At 41.1% G+C, this 21,763-nt stretch overlaps 1 protein-coding gene across 6 annotated transcripts in view; it reads left to right on the top strand.

Annotated features, from left to right (window-relative positions):
• LOC138952779 (ral GTPase-activating protein subunit alpha-1-like) overlaps positions 1 to 21,763 on the top strand; it is a 499,987-nt gene that overhangs the window by 257,251 nt on the left and 220,973 nt on the right. For all 6 annotated transcript variants that reach the window (XM_070324510.1, XM_070324511.1, XM_070324509.1 and 3 more), the window contains one exon: positions 2,590 to 2,733. In XM_070324510.1, coding sequence (XP_070180611.1) covers positions 2,590 to 2,733 — 144 coding nt within the window. The remainder of the gene's footprint in view (positions 1 to 2,589; positions 2,734 to 21,763) is intronic.

The raw sequence follows: 21,763 nt of genomic DNA, 5'->3' as shown, positions 1-21,763 counted from the left end.
TTTACCCGATGCTCCCCAGCATGTCGTAAGAGGCGACTAACGGATTCTGTTTCTCCTTTTACCCTTGTTAAATGTTTCTTGTATAGAATATAGTCAATGTTTGTAAAGATTTTAGTCAAGCAGTATGTAAGAAATGTTAAGTCCTTTGTACTGGAAACTTGCATTCTCCCAGTAAGGTAATATATTGTACTACGTTGCAAGCCTCTGGAGCAATTTTTTGCTAAGTGCTTTTGTGAACAAGAAACAATTAACAAGTGGCTCTATCCCATTCCCCCCCTTTCCCTGTCACGATATAACCTTGAACTGTTGAAAACGACGTTAAACACCAAATAAATAAAGAAAGAAATAAACAAAACGAGCAAATCAAGCAGAAAACCATGTTTATTAAAAAACAAAAACAGTTATCCCCGGAGAAACTCCTCCCGCGCTTTGAGGCCCATTCGGAAAGGCTCTTCAATGAGCGGCATCTTCCCGAGAGGAACCTTTGCACTAGCATGCCCTTTTGTCGCCACTTTCTGACACTGGTCCCACGGAATACAATGCTAGTCCCATGGTACAGGCTGTAGGGGCCATTGCATGTAATTCTCTACTGAAAACGACATGCACTGTTTTGTTCAACATTTCAGGTTTCCTAACTCGATTAATGTCTTATTCTCTGTAAGAAACTTTTGTGAGGTGATCAATACACAGAAAGAAAACACTTGGACATGATTAATGTAGCTGTAGACTGCACAGTTGTGTTTTTGACTCACATGCGAAGCAAAAGTGAGTCTATGTACTCACCCGAGTCGTCCGTCCGTCCGGAAAACTTTAACGTTGGATATTTCTTGGACACTATTCAGTCTATCAGTACCAAATTTGGCAAGATGGTGTATGATGACAAGGCCCCAAAAAACATACATAGCATCTTGACCTTGCTTCAAGGTCAAGGTCGCAGGGGCCATAAATGTTGTCTAAAAAACAGCTATTTTTCCCATTTTTCCCATTTTCTCTGAAGTTTTTGAGATTCAATACCTCACCTAAATATGATATATAGGGCAAAGTAAGCCCCATCTTTTGATACCAGTTTGGTTTACCTTGCTTCAAGGTCAAGGTCACAGGAGCTCTTCAAAGTTGGATTGTATACATATTTTGAAGTGACCTTGACCCTGAACTATGGAAGATAACTGTTTCAAACTTAAAAATTATGTGGGGCACATGTTATGCTTTCATCATGAGACACATTTGGTCACATATGATCAAGGTCAAGGTCACTTTGACCCTTATGAAATGTGACCAAAATAAGGTAGTGAACCACTAAAAGTGACCATATCTCATGGTAGAAAGAGCCAATAAGCACCATTGTACTTCCTATGTCTTGAATTAACAGCTTTGTGTTGCATGACCTTGGATGACCTTGACCTTGGGTCAAGGTCACATGTATTTTGGTAGGAAAAATGTGTAAAGCAGTTCTTAGTGTATGATGTCATTGCTATGTAAAGGTCAAGGTCAAGCATGTGAGTCGTATGGGCTTTGCCCTTCTTGTTAAAAGAGGGCAACTACCGATGATTCAAGTCAAACAGTTTATTTACCAAATGCAAAGCACAGGATTTTGTTATGGTGTATGCATAAAACTTCACACTCCTTCCACACGCATATATCATAATAAATATGTACAGATAAAGTGTTCAATTTCACTGGGCCTATTTACGTGTGTATACCAACCAGACAGTTCAAAACGGACTGGTTGTTCTTTTAGCACCAATTTGACAGGAGTAATCACAGGTTGCATGGATAAAGATAAATGAATTCCCTAAAATCATATCTAAAAATATAATCATCAATATAATAAATCCGAGTACATGCTGACACAGTTATTCAAAGGACACAACCCTTATATCTATTAAGATATTTCATTTAAGGATACTCGATCCATTTCAAAACTTTAGCTGACACATATCACAGATCTAACAGATCTAACGATCCACCATTGAGGCCGCAAGGACTGCCTCAGGAAAGAAACTGTTCCTGAAACGAGAAGTCCTGCTCTGTCAAGCATCAAGCGGCCAGCCACGGTTGATTCTTTAAGGTATCACACGGTACGGCTCTGGTGATGCTTTCAGGCATTATACACTGGGAAAGGGTTTTAAATTAACTGCCGTCTTTAGTATTTTGTGAACAGACTTTGAAGACTGCCACAGTTCTGAAGAAATCAGGTTTTAAAATTTTTCCTCCAGTGACAATGAATGACATGAAAAGTAAATTTCAAACTCAAAACATTTTTTGCAAAGTAACAACTGCAAGTTTTCCAAAATTATACATCGGTAGCACTGTGTACAGCAAATGTTTCCGGGATCTGCATATGGGAGCTTGAGCCGGTCATATTGGACACTCTGGGAGAAAAAGGGTTAACAGAGGTGGAGTCTTAAAACAGAGGTAAATTTACAGATTTTATGAACAGGAAAAAGTAGGGTCTGTCCTGAAGTGGGGGTTCAACTGTAGCAGTCTTTGTGCTGAATGTACCATGATAATTTCCTGAGTAGTTTGTTACACAGCTCTACCATAGTTTCAAAATCAGATTTAAACAAAATGAATTGTGTTACCTTACAGTTGATGACGCACCTGGTGAACCACCTGGGTCACTTTCCCATGGGCCTGGGGGCGGCCCGGCTGCACACCACGGTACAGGAACACCACGACCTGCCTGAGGCTGAGGACCTCAAAGCTGACATCTTCAATGCTCCCAACCTGCAGGTCAGTCAAACATTTGTTACAGAGGAACACCCCTTTTAAGGCCTCCAAAAATCTGACAAAATCCGGTCTTAGAAAGGAGGGGGTCTGAAAGTAGGGGTAAATATGGAGAGGTTATGAACAGAAAACAGGAGTCTTAAATTGAGGGTCTTTAACCCATTTGACCCCAGGCCAGCGGCAGCCATTTTACTATGAAATCCCATGTACAGGGAAGTAATTCCGTCACATGTCACTTGTACAAACATTTAAAAAATGAAATAAAATGCTGTTTGAAAAGTTTGACTCACCTGTGTATTTTTCCTTGATGCACAAAACATCATTCCTTCAAATACAATTTTTTTTTTGCAGCTACACAACACAAGAATGTATTAAAAAAAATCAGAAGTACAAAATTTCACTTTCACGCAAGCACCAACATCAGTGTCTGGTCTCTTATACTCTTTCAAAACAGCGTCAGACTGTTGAAAACACACAGACTTGCAGCAAGGGTCCAACCTCCACAAAAGAAAAAGCTGCAGAAGGCTGCTACTGCAGCAGTTCCAAATGAAACTGAGCAAAACAGTGTCCCTTACACAGGTCTAAGTCCGTAAATCCCTGAAAAACATCGTTGTCATCGTCCGAGTCCCTCATGAAGTCGTACCAAAACTGCGTTTGATCGTGTATCCATTTCGAAGTTTAAAAAAATCGCTACTCCTCTCACAGTGAACCAATTTTCAAGAAGAAAACGTGCATAACCGGAAGGAAGTCGCGAAAACAACGAAGTCTCGTCCGCGAGAGTCTCGTTTATAACAACAACAATGGCTGCGCCCTACTGAGACACGTGTTTAGCGGCTGGTAGCGGGCGCTCCGCGGTCAGCCACTGCAGAAAAACAGCGGGCGCTAGCGGGCGCTCCGGGGCCAAATGGGTTAAAGGGGGGTTACACTGTAGCTGTTTTGGTATTGATGCATGTGTGACAGTTCATTTAAAGATAATTGCTTCTCATGTCCAGAATTATACATGAAATGAGAGCTTCCTTCAACTTCAACAAAAACCAAAAGTTAGCGGTCTTGCACAGTGGGAATCTTTGGGGAGAATTTATTTGGCAGATTAATGCAGGGGGTTAGGCAGTATCAAGCTTGCACATGTAATTTCCAATGGGTTAGAGTTTGTACTTTTATTTTTTCCTGCCCCTACTTGGAGTGAAAACCAGGGTCAGAGACCTGACAGAGCACTGAGTGCACTGCAAGACCACTATTCTGTTTAATCAATACTTGTCTCTCTGCAGGGCCCGTATGCTTATGGGGGAAGTTCGCGACAACTCCCGAAGTTTTGAGTGACATCGGAAGTACTTGCCTCACTTTTGTATGCATGGGCCGGAAAAAGGGTTTACTTCGAAGCAAAGCGAGGAAGTAACTCAGGGTAGTTTGCGACTACTTCTAAAGTTTTGAGCGACATCGGAAGTACATCCTCACTTTCGCATGCATGGGACGAAAAAAGAGTTTACTTTGGAAGCTAACGAGGAAGTAAATGAGGGTAAATGTACTACAGCCAGACCCAGTAGTAAACACGCTACTTCCACAGTTTCTCAGTGCAAAAAGGCAGGGCTTTTCTTCAGTTTTTCATATCAAACCGAGCTGACGCAAATGAAAGTCCCAAAGAGAGAAAATAGAAGGAAAAGTCGTATCTTGTGCATGCATTTCGTGCAAATTTCCCTGAATACAAACCTGAGTTGCCAGCTTTGACTTTTGTTTGTTCTGGGTCATTGGCCACCACTCTTTCATTCCTGCTTATACGAGGGGGTTACTGTGTTTCTATGAAAATGGGCGTCGTTGTGTGCATGTGTGTTTGTGTGTGTGTGTGTGTGTGTGTTTGTGTGCGTGTGTGTGTGGGTTTGAGTGTAAGTTTCTGCCGTTGTTTTTGTCATTGCTTTATGTGTGTGTGTGTGTGTGTGTGTGTGTGTGTGTGTTCGAGTGTTGAAGTGTAAGTTTCTGCTATTTTTTTGTCATTGCTTTATCTGTGTGTGTGTGTGTGTGTGTGTGTGTGTTTTTGTATGTATTTGTGCGAGTGCCTGCCTGCCTGTGTGTGCATGCGTGCGGGTATAATTGTGCGCCTGTTCCTTCATACGTTTGTTTGTGTGTGTGTGTATGTGTGTGTGTGTGTGTGTGTGTGTGTGTGTGTGTGTGTGTGTCCGATGGTGTGTGTGTGTTCGAGTGTGTGTGTGTGTGTGTGTGTGCACCCACTCCCCACATTATGATGAGCTGACTATATTTGCGCCTAGATATTTTATTCATGTTCTTACGTTTTATGCTGTTTATTGTGATTCACCACACCCGAGTTTCTCGTAATTGAGATAATAAAGTGTTCTATGTCTATGTATATGTCTAACTAGAGGAATACCCGGCTTCGCCGGGTGAATCGCGAGACAGAGACAGACAGCGTGGCGGTTCGCCGTCTTAGAGCACATGTTGAACATTTTTATCCACCAGTTTGTGCCCACACAAAGGAAGGCAAGAACATACAGAGAGACAAAAGCCGCCAGACCCCATCACAAACAGAACTCTACAATCCACAGGTGTTGCCTGGCGAGCTAGCTATCAATAGCTCACAACTTCTAAGGCGAACAACTCTGCAGAGTCTGCTGTGAAGGGCGACGGTAGTCTCCCTGTCACACTCGACCCCTTTTGAATGAACTTTGTCCCCAAAGTTCGGAACCATGGACCCGCCAAGCTTAGGTCCCTCCCAGGTTGGTGGAATGGGAACAGCACGTAAATGATTCAGTGGCCTGAACATTTCATGTCGAGTCCCATCCCTGTCGACGACGCCAAATGTAACCGAGTGCCCAAAACACCACAATCACCTTTGAAGGCGAAGTCCACTCAAACGGGATTGAGAATTTTAGAGCTTATTTCTAAGCCCTATAATAACTGTTATGGCTTCTCAAAGGAAGGCCAGAACACATACAGAGAGACCAAAGCCGCCAGACCCCATCACAAACAGAACTCTACAATCCACAGGTGTTGCCTACACACACACACACACACACACACACACACACACACACACACACACACACAAACACCCACACACACACACACACACACAGAAGCCGTATATATCTATCTATATATATAAATATATAGAGATAGATGACAGTGGATTTTTCAATAAATAGATTCTACCTTTGCACTTTTACAGTGAGGACAACTTACGGGTACATGCAAGGAAAGCCGCGTTCTGGACAGTGCAGTGACCTTCTAAAAATAGTAACGGGAATATGGATTGACGCCACACGAAGGAAGGGAGATAAACGCGTAAAACACTGGAGAAGATAAGGAAGAGTTACTGGGAATGGATGTAGTGGATCTACAGAAAAACCAAAATCGGTTCAGCGCTGCGCGCTGAGAGCACATGTTGAAAATTCTCATCGACCAGGTTGTGTCCGGGGTCTACCTGAATATGCCCACCAAATTTGAAGCAGATCCATCGAGAACTTTGGCCGTGCATCGCGAACACACAGACAGACACAAGTCGTGTATATATTGTAGCAGTTTTCCTATTGTGTTGATTGTATGTTTGTTTACCCGGCGGAAAACCGTGAAAGTTGTAGATAATAAATAAAATGTGTGTCTTTTATTTAGCTCTGCAGATTCATTGTCTGGTGCATGCACTCCTCATTTACTCTTTTCCTTTTGTCTAAATTTGCCTCGCGTTGTGTTCGTTCTCCTAGTGCGTGCACTCCTAATCTGTTGGTTGCTAATTTTATCCTCTTCCACCTAAAATTGCCGGGTTAGCTTATCTTTATAAAAGGCTAATCAGTGAGAAGAAATGACGACTTATGTAACGACGAAAACCATTCAGTCGAGTGACGGAGTCAATTTCATGGGATCACTTTTCTATAAATAGTTTATTAGACTCATTATCTAGAAAAGTGTACAAATCATCCAATACAACAGGCGCAAATTACGCAATATTATAAATTCACATACAAAATTGATACAAAATCCCGGGTCGCCTTTACATGGCAAACATCAAAAATGCGCAGATTATCTTTATGGAAAACAATGAAGCCACCTAATCTCCCTTCCCCAAATAATCCTATCCTAAATCGAGACTCCGCATATCGAGCTAGCTACCTTTTTATCCCATACAGGATCTTTTGTTCCCTGACTGACTATCTAAGAATTTCTTACGACCTATTTATTTTGATGGAATTCGAAATGGGAGAAACAGTTCTTCCCTCTTTGGGCTATGTTTTAAGGATGGTCTAAGACCTCAGAACTTTCTAGATTAACCTCAGTGAGAACGGGACAGAGTCGCGGACGACTCTACTTATTCACCGCCAAAGTATTTTATCCCTACCTTATTTCCAGTCTTCTCTCTTTTACAAAGTACCGTGCGCAGACAGGGTGGGACACCAAAAACACAGGAGCTTGCCCACATCTACGCAGGTCACCTAAGGTTTAATCTACCACACCTAGCTAGCTAATTTAGGACCGTTCAATCAAACGCACGCCGACGTTCTAACAGTCCGGTTGTTTACTTCTGACTATCTACGGAATTTCTCTCCTACATATCTTTTGGACCTTTACTGTTGCTTAAAGTAAACAAGCAGTAACATGCGCGGTCGTCCTTTTAAACTGGCTATGCCTAAGCTGTCCTAATTTGTGAAAAGGTAGAAAGAATCTCTAAGTTCTTTTATCGTTATTCTGCGTTTTCCCTATGCTATCCCTGGAACAGAATGCGAAGTCTCTTTTTCTTGTCCCTATTCTAAATCTTGATCTAGTCTACCTTGTCTTTACTCTCTCCCTATTCTAATCCCTAACCTAGCGCCCTCAGTCTATGTCCTTATTCTAACCCATCCTATTCTGTTCTAAAGCCTGTCCTAATGCGTGTAGTAACCTCATTTTACACTGTCTTTTATACCAATCTGCATGGCAACGTAAACAAACACACAGAACCAGAGGCAGATTGGCTGACCGAAAAAGAACATTAACCGCACTACTTGCAAAACATTACGCGGACAATGTAGTCCGTCCTTTTTCCTTTATCTTTACACTTGCTGATCACAACAAGCGCTCTTTTAATGACTGTTCGCAATATTTAAGCCGCCTACAAGTACAACACTATCTTCATCAAAGAAACCTTGTCTCTCCTCTCTTTTACCATTCCTATCCTTTCTGATCTAACGATGATTTCTTCCGGCGATCGTTGTTTCCAACCCTACGAACAATCATCATATTCCTGTTACGTTATTACCCCAAAATAATACATTGTGGTCATCAAATTACATCCATTAAACAACTTTCATCCAATCTCTCGTCGTTGAACTTGACACTGGTCAAGTTTTACCCCCGTTTATCGACCCGTATGCCGGTAAATCGTGTCCGCGCCACATAAATGGCCGCCAACACGGAACTGAAAAGGGAATTACCTCCCTTGCATCGTCTACTTTTGGTTATGAACCCTATTATTCTCGCTCTTCTTTGGCAAGCTGAAAACAGCGATAGCATGACAGAATGATTCTGCACACCATGACCATTCTAAGCCTTCCATCTCTAACTTTTACATTAAACTTTCTTCAAATCTGGCTCTCCCGCCACAATATATATATATAGATAGAAGATAGAAGATAGAAGATAGATAGATAGATAGAAGATAGATACACGTGCACACACGCACGTAGGCTACAAAAATCCAATCTTGACTTTGAACTTTATATAAACATACATCCTCTTCACAATTAACGAGGACAAACATAATTTATAAACACCTAAGTACAACAATTTTTCTGTTCTAAAAATTCGGACACACATTTTCTCAAATAATATGAAATTCGCTGAACTTATCTTCTTTTCACTACACCTTATATCTTGATTCCCCAAAAATGTAGTTCTGCTTTTTCAAATTTACCAGTAACACAAACTTTTGCTCTGACCAAACTATTTTTGTCCAACAGTTTTACCGATACACAATCATAAAAAAAAATACAAAAAGAGGTTTAAGTTAACCGACTTCGCTACCACATAAACAACCTTTTTTTTATTGTCCCCAACATTCTGGTCAACGAAATCCTTATTATAGACAGTCATTCTATTTAAAGACAATCATCACAGCTTTGAACCGACCCTTTCGTTCAACCAGTCAAAAACAACAATTATAGGAAAAGCTACAGCGCGATCAACGTTTGCCCATTTACGAACTCGCGATGAGATTTGTTTCTTCTGGTCACCAAGCCTACCGTTTACAAACGCATGCGCACTAATTGGGATTCCCCCAATTTCCTCGACCTTGACCTCAGAACTCTCGAAGCCACTACTTTGGCGTTCAATTTAGCTCGTGCATACCGAGTAGCTGGCAACTTTGCTTCCGAAGTTCCCACTTCCAATGTTAATTTCCAGGGCCTCTCACTTGACATAATTATACGACGATATCGCATCTCAAGGGTCCTTACCCATCCAAAAGAAACCTCCAGCGCATACTACAATTGCAGGACATTCCGGTTTTAAAGGCAGCTCATTGGGAAATGATCTCAGACACAATATCGAAGACGTGAAATGCGTCAATCGAGCAACTGTGGTAACTTGGCTACAATCGTGAGACGGTCTCCTACCTTGCACCATAGACACGGACTGTGACATTCTTGTTCAATTTAGGTGAAATGCTTTAAACAGAGTGACTCAAAACCGACAGTTCGATCAGTTACTGACCGAAAAAAAACGTGCTCGAGTCATTCGGCGAAGGTGGCGAGCTTCCAAACTATCACGACTGAATAACTTATAACACATCTTTTCATCATGCATTTTTCACACGAGTAGCATAGTGCAGTGGTTACGGATTCAGAATTTCAATCCGACGCTCCGGGTTCGAGTGCCGCTGGGCGCTAAATAATTTTATACATGGTTTTTTTTATTAATCTTTTTCTTTATAGGCCTCAATTGCATTCAGGCTGCAACAACCGGTTTTTGCCTCTGTGGTCATTTTTTTTAATTGCGTAAAGAAACTGTACTATGCTTTCAAAAAAAATCCAATCTTGACTTTCAACTGTACATAAACCATGCATCGCCATCGTCATCAAAAATTAACGAGTGAAAACAAATTAAAACACCGATGAACAGTATTGTTTTTTCTAAACTTCTTGACACACATTTCCCCAATAAATAATGAACGGTCACTAAACTTATTTATTTACGGTCTACTGAATAATGTTCTTCCTTTTAAACTTTACCAGTAACCCAAATTTTCCCTATAACCAATCTATGTTTGTCCAAAACCGTTTTACCGATATAAAATTATTAAACAAAAGTTCAACATACAGTAATTCAACCTCGAGTAATTGTTGTACTTATTGTGAGAACGAAATTGATTATAGGCAGGTTTCACAGTATTGTGTTCAGCAATTTACTATTTACACACTCAAATTCTACAAAATAAATGTTGGCACACAATTCAAAGGACATGTTTTTCCAACAAAGTGAGTTTGTTACAACTAAAAACAGTAAATTTTTTTATAGTCCTGGTCCTTATTTATATCTAAAAACCAGGCGCAAAGCGGCATACCCTGAAAACGCAAAAAAAAGCAATACGGTCATCCTATGCATGCATATAGCTCATATAGCCAAAACCGTTGAAGATAGAAAGACATTTATTGAACAAAAAATATGCCCCACATCATTCTTAACAAGTTTTGTTCTTGTATGTACATCAAAATATTGATTCTCAAATGAATGGTTTGAAAAAATACGACTTCCGGCAGACCTAGACCGTTTTGAAGGAAAAAACCGTCTTTTTTTTCAAACCATTCCATGGCCATCAATATTTTCATATACATGTAAGACCAAAACGTGTTAAGACTGGTGTTGTGCATCTAGTTTGTTCAATAAATGTCTTTCTATCTTCAATGGTTTTGGCTAGATGAGGTAACAAGAGAAGGATATGGGCATTGGAATTACGTCAACATTTCGAGCATTGTCACAGATGAAACATTTACTGCAGGGTGCTCCTGATTAACAAACCGAGCAAAACTGAAAATTATTGAAGAGAAGACATGTCTGAACAGTTTATAAAGAGACAAGTTTGCGATCATTTGTAAACACCATTATTGTATGGAGGAGTAACTGTTCCCCTACCCCCTAAGAAGGTATTTCTGTCCGTCAACCACGTGAGCGATCGCCACAAATCGAGGCATCACTCGCATTTCAGTTTGGACACACCGGCTGATTGCAAATGCACAGTACGTGTTTCGACACTGAAACGTGACGATTGAGCGTCAAAATAGTTTCTTAAAACAGTCGAAAATGGAGTTAAATGTGACTTTAACACTCAGTGGCGATCGCTAGAGTGGCGATTGTTACTAGACGGACACTAGAAAACCTCAGAAAATGTAATTACTTTGCGATTTTTTTAACTGAAAAACTGTTGCGGTCTTTTTCTGTCGAGCGCGAGCGTCAACGTAAAACAACGTGAGGTCACTTCCTCCCCAAACGGTTAGTTTTTGAATGAAAAGAAAAATGTGGCGATCGTTACATTGTTTAGACGGACAGGATCGCAACTTTGAAACTCGGGTCACCGTGCCTCGATCAAGGGCAAATTGACCTCGGCAACATTATAACTCACTTCAAGGGTGCACAAACTTGTATTTACAGTATACAAAATTAGGTAAACTTGTGTTTTTGTCCTGTGAAATCACAATTAGTTTCGATGCTCTTGATATTGCTATGCGGACGGACAGATCCGAATCCCCATACATTTTTTTTGCGGAGCTAGTATAAGTTAGAATTTGTGTTATGGATATCGATTGTTGTTGAAAAACAATCATTTCAATGTGTTCTGGCACTCTCAACCACCACAGCATTGATACTTGTGCATGTGTGTGTTGGAATTTACAGGCAAATCCGGATAAGACGAAATTGAAGGGACCGAATTGTTATTGTGTCCTATCCGAAATTTCGACTTGGTCGTAGTACTAAACTTACGTCACATTACTGACGCATGGGTGACGACATGAACAAAAAAGAACAAAACAAAAGAACAAACGAACAAGAAGCAAGCTGACTGAAACGTCACCCGTGAATTACGTCACTCACCTAATTTTCTCAGCATGTAGCCTACACTCCTCCTTGCTTTCCATTCCGTGAAAGCGAATCACAGGCACAACAGTTTGGAGTTCATTTGTTAATATTTATAAAACCGTGAGAGCACATCACTGTACACATGAAAGTAAAAAACCACCACCATAAAAAGAAAAATGTTTGTTCGATGTAAACACTAAGACTATCGCCGTATGTACACTCTTGCCAGTCCGATCAAAGCACGCGGTCTCCCTACTTCTTGAAGAAGTCCATGATTGTCGTCTGTTTTCTTCCTTTCAACGCACCGTTCTCAATTTCTCCTTCCAAGAAACTGGCCTGGTCGAGAGACGTTTCATGGACAGTGTGCGTCAACAAAAAGTTTGTCACAGTCTTAATGGCTGCCAGGGCATCGGCGAGAGAGGGTGGCTTTATTTCTGTGTCGTCGTCATCTCCTTCGTTGTCGTCTTCTTCTTCGGCGTCGCCCTCTTTCATCGTGTCGGCAATGTCTTTCACTGACACTTCACAAGTGGTTTGCAAGTCCGCGTCAACGCTGATGTAATCAGCGACAGTCACATTGCTGCATTCCGGCATCACTTGTTGGACTCGAGAGAACAGAGACTCGAGATCAGAGTCTTGTGCCAGCACATCTTCTTCATCACACACGGTGTGTGTCACACTTTCACTGACTGTGTGAAATCCGGCGTGTCGAAAACAGTTGGCGATCGTGGTTTCGGTTACCATTGTCCATGCTGTTCGCGCGATTTGCATTGCTTCCAGGAGATTGAGCTTGAATTCAAACAGGCCTTCGGTGATTTCTGTTCGCGATTCAAACTGTATCAACAGGCGTCGCAAAACAAGGGATCGGTAATAATGTTTGAAGTTTGCAATGATTCCCTGATCACATGGCTGCAGTTTCGAGGTGGTATTGGGTGGCATGAAAACAAGCCTCACGTTGTCCAGATTTGGCTTGCCATGTGCGGGGCAGTTGTCCATAAACATCACAATTTTGCGTTGCTGCACTTTCATGCGCCTGTCCAGCTTCAACAACCATTCCTCAAACAGAACAGTCGTCATCCAACTTTTCTTGTTGTTCCGATATTCAACCGGCAATGTTTTGACGTTTTTAAAGCATCGCGGCTTCGCACTTTTCCCGATGACCAACAGTGGAATTTTCTCAGAGCCAGTCATATTTGCGCAAATGTGCACAGTTATTCTGTCTTTCGCAATTTTACCCCCTGCACACTTGTCACTCTTCAGGGCGAGTGTTTTGGAAGGCAGGCACTTGTAAAAGAGCCCAGTCTCATCACAATTGAAGACGTCATTGGGATCATACTGAGAAAGAATGTCAGGCAGAGTGTTTTCTGTCCACTCCTTCACAGTTTCATCACAAACACTAGCAGCTTCTCCACACACCATGCGAAAGGTGATGCCTTTCCGTTCCTTGAATCGTGACAGCCATCCTGAGTTTGGCACAAATTCGATTCCTAATTCCTCGGCAAGACTGACAGCTTTCGCACAAAGAATCGGCCCTGAGATAGGCAATCCACTTGATCTTGCTTGTTTGAACCAAACAAAAAGACATTCCTCGATCTTTTCGCGGCCGCGGTCTTTTTCACAACAAACACGCATTCGTTTTCTCTGCGGTTGAAACGAGGAAGATGCAGAAGCTGCTTCAATTTTTTGCCGATCGCGCAGAAACGTAGACAAAGTTGAATTGGGAATGTTAAATTCTTTGCAGATTTCCGATTTCGAACGGTCTTTCTTGTCAACTGCAGCGATCACTTTCAGTTTCAAATCAATCGTATGACTGGTTAATTTTCTTTTCCGTGACTCTGCCATGATTGTGGATGAACGCAAGACTGAACAAAGACTGAATGAGAGGCAACCCACAATTTGAATTCTTCTTCTTCCGTATAGTAACCAAGTGGTTCACCCGTGAACACACACAAAAAACACACACTGTGAGTACCACTCGCCCCTCCTCACCCCCTCCTTACTCCTCGCCCCCTCCTAACTTCAGTTCATACTTTATTGCGTGCCGACTGACCAGTCGGTGTGGCGTCCGTGCACAGGCGGAAGGTATCGTTCACTGGACTACTGTACTACTATCACAGAAAGACTACGCCTGTGATAGTAGTAGTCCAGTGGACGATACCTTTCGCCTGTGGTCCGTGTAGAGAAGAAGGGAATAAGGTTACACAATGCGCTAGTGTGAGACGCCAAGTTTCGTGTTTCGAGTTGCTGTAGTAAATATAGAGTAAACTTTGTCTTTGGGACTGACTTTCTGTTGTGTGCTATCCGTCTTTCGACTTACGTAAGAGAAATCCCATTTCGAGATCAGGGTACTTTGTACACATAGATAAAGAGGGATAATTCCGGACCAGAATTTCTTTGTGTGCTAAGCGGATTTTTGACTTAACCGTTTGTGAGTTAGCTGGATTTGCCTGTAGTTCTTTGTTTAGTGATGCTGTGGCAAAAGTAAATTCATCCGTCCGTATTTTGACGATCGCCACCATTCACACGCACATAAATAAACACATTATAAAAAATTTCAACTTTTATTTTCAAAAAAGTATTTAAACAACAACTAGTTTGCATGTTAATACAACAAATACAGCAGATTCTCACAGATATGGATTTAAAAGACTAAGCAAATCTGAGACTATCAAAATGGCCTAATACCATGAAACCTGCCTATATTGACTTTTTTTTTATTTTTGCCCAAAAATTATGTTCATTTGGAAATGCGTTGAGGATAAAGTGAATTGTAAATATAATATGATTATTTTTTTTTTTATTTTTTTTTTTTATTTTTTTTTTTTATTATTCTTTTTTCTTTTCCAGACAATATAACATAAGACAGATCAAAAACAGTCTACATAGGGTAGCAAATATCCAGTTGAGGCCATCTCAACCATATCACTTACATACACACATATAAACAGACAGTACAAAAAGGATAGAGGGAAAAGAGAGAGGAAGAAAGAAGAGTGACAGAAGAGAATAAGGATCAGGGAAAGAAGAGGAAGAGGATAGCGAGCGGTGACCAGGCTAAAAAAAATAAAATAAAAATAAAAAATAAAAATAAAAAAACATAAAATCATTCCATCGCATGCCTGTACAGACTCCAGTTTCTGTTGAAAGAAGTTAACTCATTGTTAACCAATGCATTGTGCTTCTCTGCCAAAAATCTTTGTTTTAGAGTTAAAACAAGAACCTGAAAATGGGGGCCGGTCGTACGTATTTTAGATGTATAAATGTGGTATTTTGCGATTAGAAGGAACAAATCAAAGGTTTTGTCCGTCACACAGTTTGTTTGGTAGCCACAGATAATAAGTTGCTTATACAGTCTAACATTAGTACAATGTACAAAATTGTCTCGCATCCACTGAAGGAAATCATTCCAAAAGGCCTGTGTTTTTATACAGTCCCAAAAAAGATGTTCTAGCGTTTCCTCCTGCTGTCCGCAGAAAGTACAAATAGGAGATTCAACAATTTTTCTCAGATGCAAAAAACGCTGGGTGGGTATAATTCTATATATCAGTCTATACTGAAACCATCTGAGACGTACGTCCTCAGTTGTTCTTTTAATTTTTAGAAAAACCTTATTGACATCTACATTACAGTTCAGTGCAGCTGTCCACTTTTCAATACATTTCAGAGGATCAGTATTCTTAATCAAATATCCATAGACATGTTTAGAACCACCACTGGCCAAGCACTGCCAGACACATGGGTCACTTACCACAAAGTTATCACAAAAGTCAATTTCTAGCTTACATTGATACTTCTTAACAGCCCGTACTATTCCTTGATATAACAAAAAATTAACAGTCACATTTGGGTATTTTCTGCTAAATTCATCATAAGTCAAAAATCCATCTTCCTTCAGCAAGTGACCAACAGAAACAATACCACAATGTGCCCAGCTTCTAAGAAACAACACCTTCTTGTCTCTGCATATATTGATATTATAAAAAAGACATTCAGATACAAAGTCATGAAAAGAAGATGGAATACATTTGTTACACACTTTTTTATAATGTTTAAAAACATCAACCCAAAAAGGATTAACAATTCTTTGCATCAGTACATTTGCAAACTCGCCCCCACGTTGTTTCACAACTCGGACAGCAGGACATAATGCATAGAGAATTTGTGTAATTTTTCCATCATCATGTAAAACTTTCATTAGCCAGTTTATCTTCAATGACGATAGAAAAACTCTCACGTTAACCATTTTAAGTCCCCCCTCTTCATATGCCTGATACATGGAGGTTCTTTTAATTTTGTCAATTTTCCCGTCCCAAACAAAATTAAACAGTAGTTTCTGTAGATTAGCTAGAAAATCCTCATCTGGGTCCGGCAAATTCATAAATAGGTAGGTAAGTTTGGACAATGCCAAAGTCTTAATGACTGTTATTTTTCCGAAAGGGGTTAAATTCCTTCTGGACCATGAGTTGAAAATTCTCTTAATCTCCACAAACTTATTTTCATAGTTTATTGGAACAATTTCCTCGATGTTTGTCGAAAACCAGATACCCAAAACTTTGAAAACAGTGGGATTCCAAACAAAGTTGTGTTCTGGCATAAACTTAACGTTAGAATTTTTAGAGGCTCCTATCCACACTGCTGACGACTTATCATAGTTAATAACTAGACCTGACAAAGAAGCAAATGTCTGTAGTGTTTCTACACATGCACAAAAAGAATCTTTGGTACCATCAAGGAAAAAAGTAGTGTCATCCGCATATTGTGACAATAAAATTTCGACATCAAAAAAATTCAGTCCCTTTATTTTTGGATTCTGACGCATCATTATTGCCATAATTTCGGCACAAATTAGAAAAATATAAGGAGACAAAGGGTCCCCTTGACGGGTTCCTCTCTCCAGATTAAACCACTCTGAATATTGTCCGTTTACTGCTACACATGATTTACTATTTCTGTAAAAAGTTAATATCCACTTTTTTATATCATTTCCGAAGTTAAATTTATTCAGTGCTTTTTGTATAAACGACCATGCAATGCTATCGAAAGCTTTTTCAAAGTCTACCATTAACAGAAGGCCATCAGCTTGTCGTTCATTAGCATAAATAATAGAATCTGCATGGAGTAAACGAATATTTTCGCCTATATTCCTACCTTGCATAAACCCTTTTTGATCTTCATGAATTATGGTTGGGAGAACACGTTTCAGCCTTTCAGCAATGCAGGTGGAAGCTATTTTGTAGACAGTATTTAAAAGAGTAATAGGACGCCAATTTTTTAGAAACCTTTTATCTTTCCCTTCTTTGGGTATGCAGGTGATCACTCCTTGACGTTGTGTTACCGACATTTCACCTTTTCTAAAGCCTTCATTAATTGAACGAAGCAAGAAAGCACCTAGATCAATAAAGAAAATTTTAAAAAATTCTGCTGAATATCCATCCGATCCGGGGCTTTTATCGTTTTTAAGTTGTTTTACTGCTTTGACTAATTCTTCTTTACAAATAATACCTTCAAGTCCATCACGTTCTTCATCAGTCAAAACAGGATGTTCTAAGTTATTAGGAATGTCTTCATTCGTTATATTATGTTCCCTTGAAGCATACAACTGTGCATAGAAGGATTTAACTTCTTTAGTAATCTCATCACTGTCACATAAAAGTTATAATATGATTATTAAAATTACCGTAAAGAAAGTTTTTTTGGGCGTGTTTGAAAATTCACAAAGTTTCAAGGCAATAATAAGTTATGTGAATTATTTGATAGTGATAGCCAAAATGTGTGTTGGTATTTATAGATATGGTTCCTCTTTGGTATTGTATGCATTTTTGAGAGGGAATTGTTACATAGAAAGTTGTTTAAAATACATTTAGAAATAGTATTGTTAATGATATAGGTATACTGTTCAAAAAAGAAACGCATAGCTTGTAATATTTGGTTAATTTAGTTATATGGCTACAAGGATATCCACCAAACTGCAGAAAATGTTTATCTGGTCGTCGACCTTTCGTCCATTGCCACAAGTGAGCTCTGCACGTGACGCATGCGTTATCAGTGGCTACAATGTCAAAATTGCTCATTTGGCATGACCACTCGTCATGCTTCAGTGTAATCTCGTGAAACTCGGGGAATATTGAGCTCTCACCATGTCTTCCAAAACCCATAAAAGCGGATTGTTCGCCACAAAGAAATCAGACGACAATTCAGCGACGAAAGATGGCCCGATTGAGCAGAGAAGACCGCCAAATTGCATTGGGTCGTTTACAAGCAGGCCAAAGTCAAAGTGCAATCGCCAGGCACTTCCACGTGTCCCAGAGCACCATCAGTAGACTGTGGGTCAGGTTTCAAGCCACTGGCTCCGTTGCTGACTTGCCACGAGCGGGAAGACCAAGGGCGACAACTGCTGCTCACGACCGCTTCATACGGCTCCGCCACCTCCGGAATCGTTTCCTGTCGGCCTCATCTTCTGTCCAGGCTCTCCCCGGGCCACACCGATTATCGGACCAGACCGTGCGGAACCGCCTGCATGAAGCTGGGTTGAGAGCTCGCAGACCTCACAGAGGAGCTGTCCTCACCCGCCGCCATCGCCAGAACCGAGTGCAGTGGGGCAACCAGCACCTTCGCTGGACCGTCCGGAATCACTGGAGACACGTGTGGTTCAGCGACGAGTCCTACTTCCTGCTCCAGCGACATGATGGTCGGAGGAGGGTCTACCGGAGAGTAAACGAACGTTACGCGCCCAACTGTGTGGATGAGGCACCCGTTCATGGTGGTGGAGGCGTCATGGTGTGGGGGGCGATCAATACCGCTGGAAGGAGCACCCTGGTGCACGTCCAAGGGCGCATAACTGCCCAGCGATACGTGGAGGAAATTCTGCGCCCACACGCCCTTCCTCTTCTGGCTGACCAGGATGCCATATTCCAGCAGGACAACGCTCGCCCGCACACAGCACGACTCACCACCCAGTTCCTCACCGACCACCATGTCCAGGTGCTTCCCTGGCCATCCATGTCGCCAGACATGAACCCGATAGAACACCTCTGGGATGAATTGGACAGACGTGTGCGCAGGCGAGAAGAAGCGCCGGCAAATCACCGCGATCTATTGCAGGCACTTCAGGAGGAGTGGGACACCATCCCACAGCAAGATATCCGGCATCTGATCCAGTCCATGCCCAGAAGGTGCCGGGCAGTTGTTGCTGCTCAAGGCAGTCACACCCCCTACTGACTTGACAGCCTCGGCACCCAATCGTATTGATTGACTGATTGATTTGAAGATGCAAATGAACTGTGTGTGCATTCAACTGTGTCCATATCAAATTTCAAACAAATAATCTAAATATTGGATTTTCTGTTAATTTTTTCGAAAAATAAAACAAATTTGGCAAGTAGCAACTATGCGTTTCTTTTTTTGAACAGTATATATTTAAAGTAGAAACATTAATATAAAAAGCATTAATATAAGAAGGGCAAAGCCCATACGACTCACATGCTTGACCTTGACCTTTACATGACCTTGACCTTCAGGGTCAAGGTCAAATAACTAAACCTAGCAATGACATACACTAAGAACTGCTTTACACATCTTTCCTACCAAAATACATGTGACCTTGACCTTGGGTCAAGGTCATCCAAGGTCATGCAACACAAAGCTATTAATTCAAGACATAGGAAGTACAATGGTGCTTATTGGCTCTTTCTACCATGAGATATGGTCACTTTTAGTGGTTCACTACCTTATTTTGGTCACATTTCATAAGGGTCAAAGTGACCTTGACCTTGATCATATGTGACCAAATGTGTCTCATGATGAAAGCATAACATGTGCCCCACATAATTTTTAAGTTTGAAACAGTTATCTTCCATAGTTCAGGGTCAAGGTCACTTCAAAATATGTATACAATCCAACTTTGAAGGACCCTTGCGACCTTGACCTTGAAGCAAGGTCAACCAAACTGGTGTCCAAAGATAGGGCTTACATTGCCCTGTATAGCATACATAGCTAAGGTTGCCATTCTCGATAACTTCAGAAAAAAATGCGAAAATGTGAAAAATGGTCGTTTTTAAGACAACAATTACGGCCCCTGTGACCTTGAACTTGAAGTGAGGTCAAGTTGCCGCACATGTTTTTTGAGATCTTGTAACCATACACCATCAGGCCACATCAGGTGTTGATAGACTTAATAGTGTCCAAGAAATATCCAACGTTAAAGTTTTCCGGACGGACACCGGGACGGACGGACGGACGGACGGACGACTCGGGTGAGTACATAGACTCACTTTTGCTTCGCATGTGAGTCAAAAAGCAGAAAAAAAGAAAAGAAAAAAAATATCAATGAAGAAGGATGCTCCCCGCCAAAAAAACAAAAACAAAAACAAAACAGAGGGCAGGTTTCACGGTATTGATTTCAGCCATTTCCCATTTTCTCACACTTCCAGTCAAACATAAAACTGTGAAATACTGTGAACATGGATGTTATTGTAATTAATTAGGATCAGTACCACACAAAACAAAGAAAACATTTATACGCAGAGTCTTATTTTCCATAGAAAATCAAGCGAAACGAAAGTTGCCCCCAAAACGTGAAAATCTATCAAACAAACTTGATGCAAGCCTGACTCCAGAAAGAAGACAGAAAACCACTAATACTAAATGATTTACATAAAGTTTAAACATATAACAGATTTTCACAACAAAGTTCCTTGCCTGAGGCTGTCTATATGTTTGCATGATGCTGTCCTTGATCAGAACGCCATTTTCACCTATACCGGCCGGCGAAATGTTTTTTTTCACATTTCAAGGTCTCCATACACTAACAAAAGTCACATGTTTTGAAAGTGTATTTATGTGTGTACAAGATAAAAACAGATAAGTACTTCTTTATCATTTTTTTAATGGCAGAAATAAACTTATACTATTGATACCCCCTAATTTAGAAAACGGCAAGAAGAGCCAAGATACCTGTTTCATTAACAAGGAACACTTTTTTGTTCATAAAAAGACACTCACTCATTTTGATATAAAATAATAATCAATTGCATACATATATAAATACAGAATGTTAAACAAATCTACTTTTATTTTAAGTGGAAAAAACACACACCAAAAAAGTTTGCAGAACTGAAAATCGCTGAACTTGCTTGCTGGCCGCTGCGCTGCTACTAATGACTTCGGTCCTCGCTCTCTCTCGCTCTCTCTCGGACTCCCTTATCTGTTACCATTGTTTCATTCCAGATGGTCTCCTTCACTCATCACCTCCCCCCCCTCCCTCCAACCCCTCTTCCATTCCCCGCATTCGTTCCCACGGGACTCTGCTATCACTTCCTCCTGCATTACCTCTACACCTCCTCCCCCCCCCCCCCCCTCCATTTTGCTGCATATCTGTCTCGTTTAAATAGAGTTTATGGTCGCTGACCGCTCCCTCTAAACTCACACTTAAACTACTCACTAATGCTCCCCCCCCCCCCCTCCTAGCTGCAATTGTAGAACACTAGGCAACTGTCACTGGCTAATACACACACACATACAGACACCGTCACACGCGCGCGCGCAGACACACACACACCCACACGCACGCACGCACGCACGCACGCACGCACGCACACACACTCACACACACACACACACACTCACGCTTCCGTACCAACATACGTAGCCAAAAGGTTTATTTGATTTGGGCCAAGTAACGAGGGCAGTTTACTTCAGAGAAAAATACCATCTGACAATGACCATGAAAGATAACATTGTACAGAGATAAATCCCAAATAGGAAGTAACACTCGTTATTCCGCCCAATTCAAGAAGTGGTAATATTTAGTTAGGATTGTTATGTTGTAATAGTTGAAGGTGTTTTGCGGACTATATGCAATCTATACGAGTCAATCACCTTGGGCGGCAGCTGATCTAAGTAACCTAAGTAAGCAGTGCTTTTCCAGTCCCCCATCACCTTGACGATTTCACCCGGCACGCCACAACTCAACGCCCACGCGGCGCCGCCC

Source organism: Littorina saxatilis, linkage group LG17 (genome assembly GCF_037325665.1).
Source record: "Littorina saxatilis isolate snail1 linkage group LG17, US_GU_Lsax_2.0, whole genome shotgun sequence".
NCBI classification, from domain to species: Eukaryota; Metazoa; Mollusca; class Gastropoda; order Littorinimorpha; family Littorinidae; genus Littorina; species Littorina saxatilis.
Note: the sequence above shows the minus strand (reverse complement) of the source record. Positions and strands in the feature narration are given on the sequence as shown.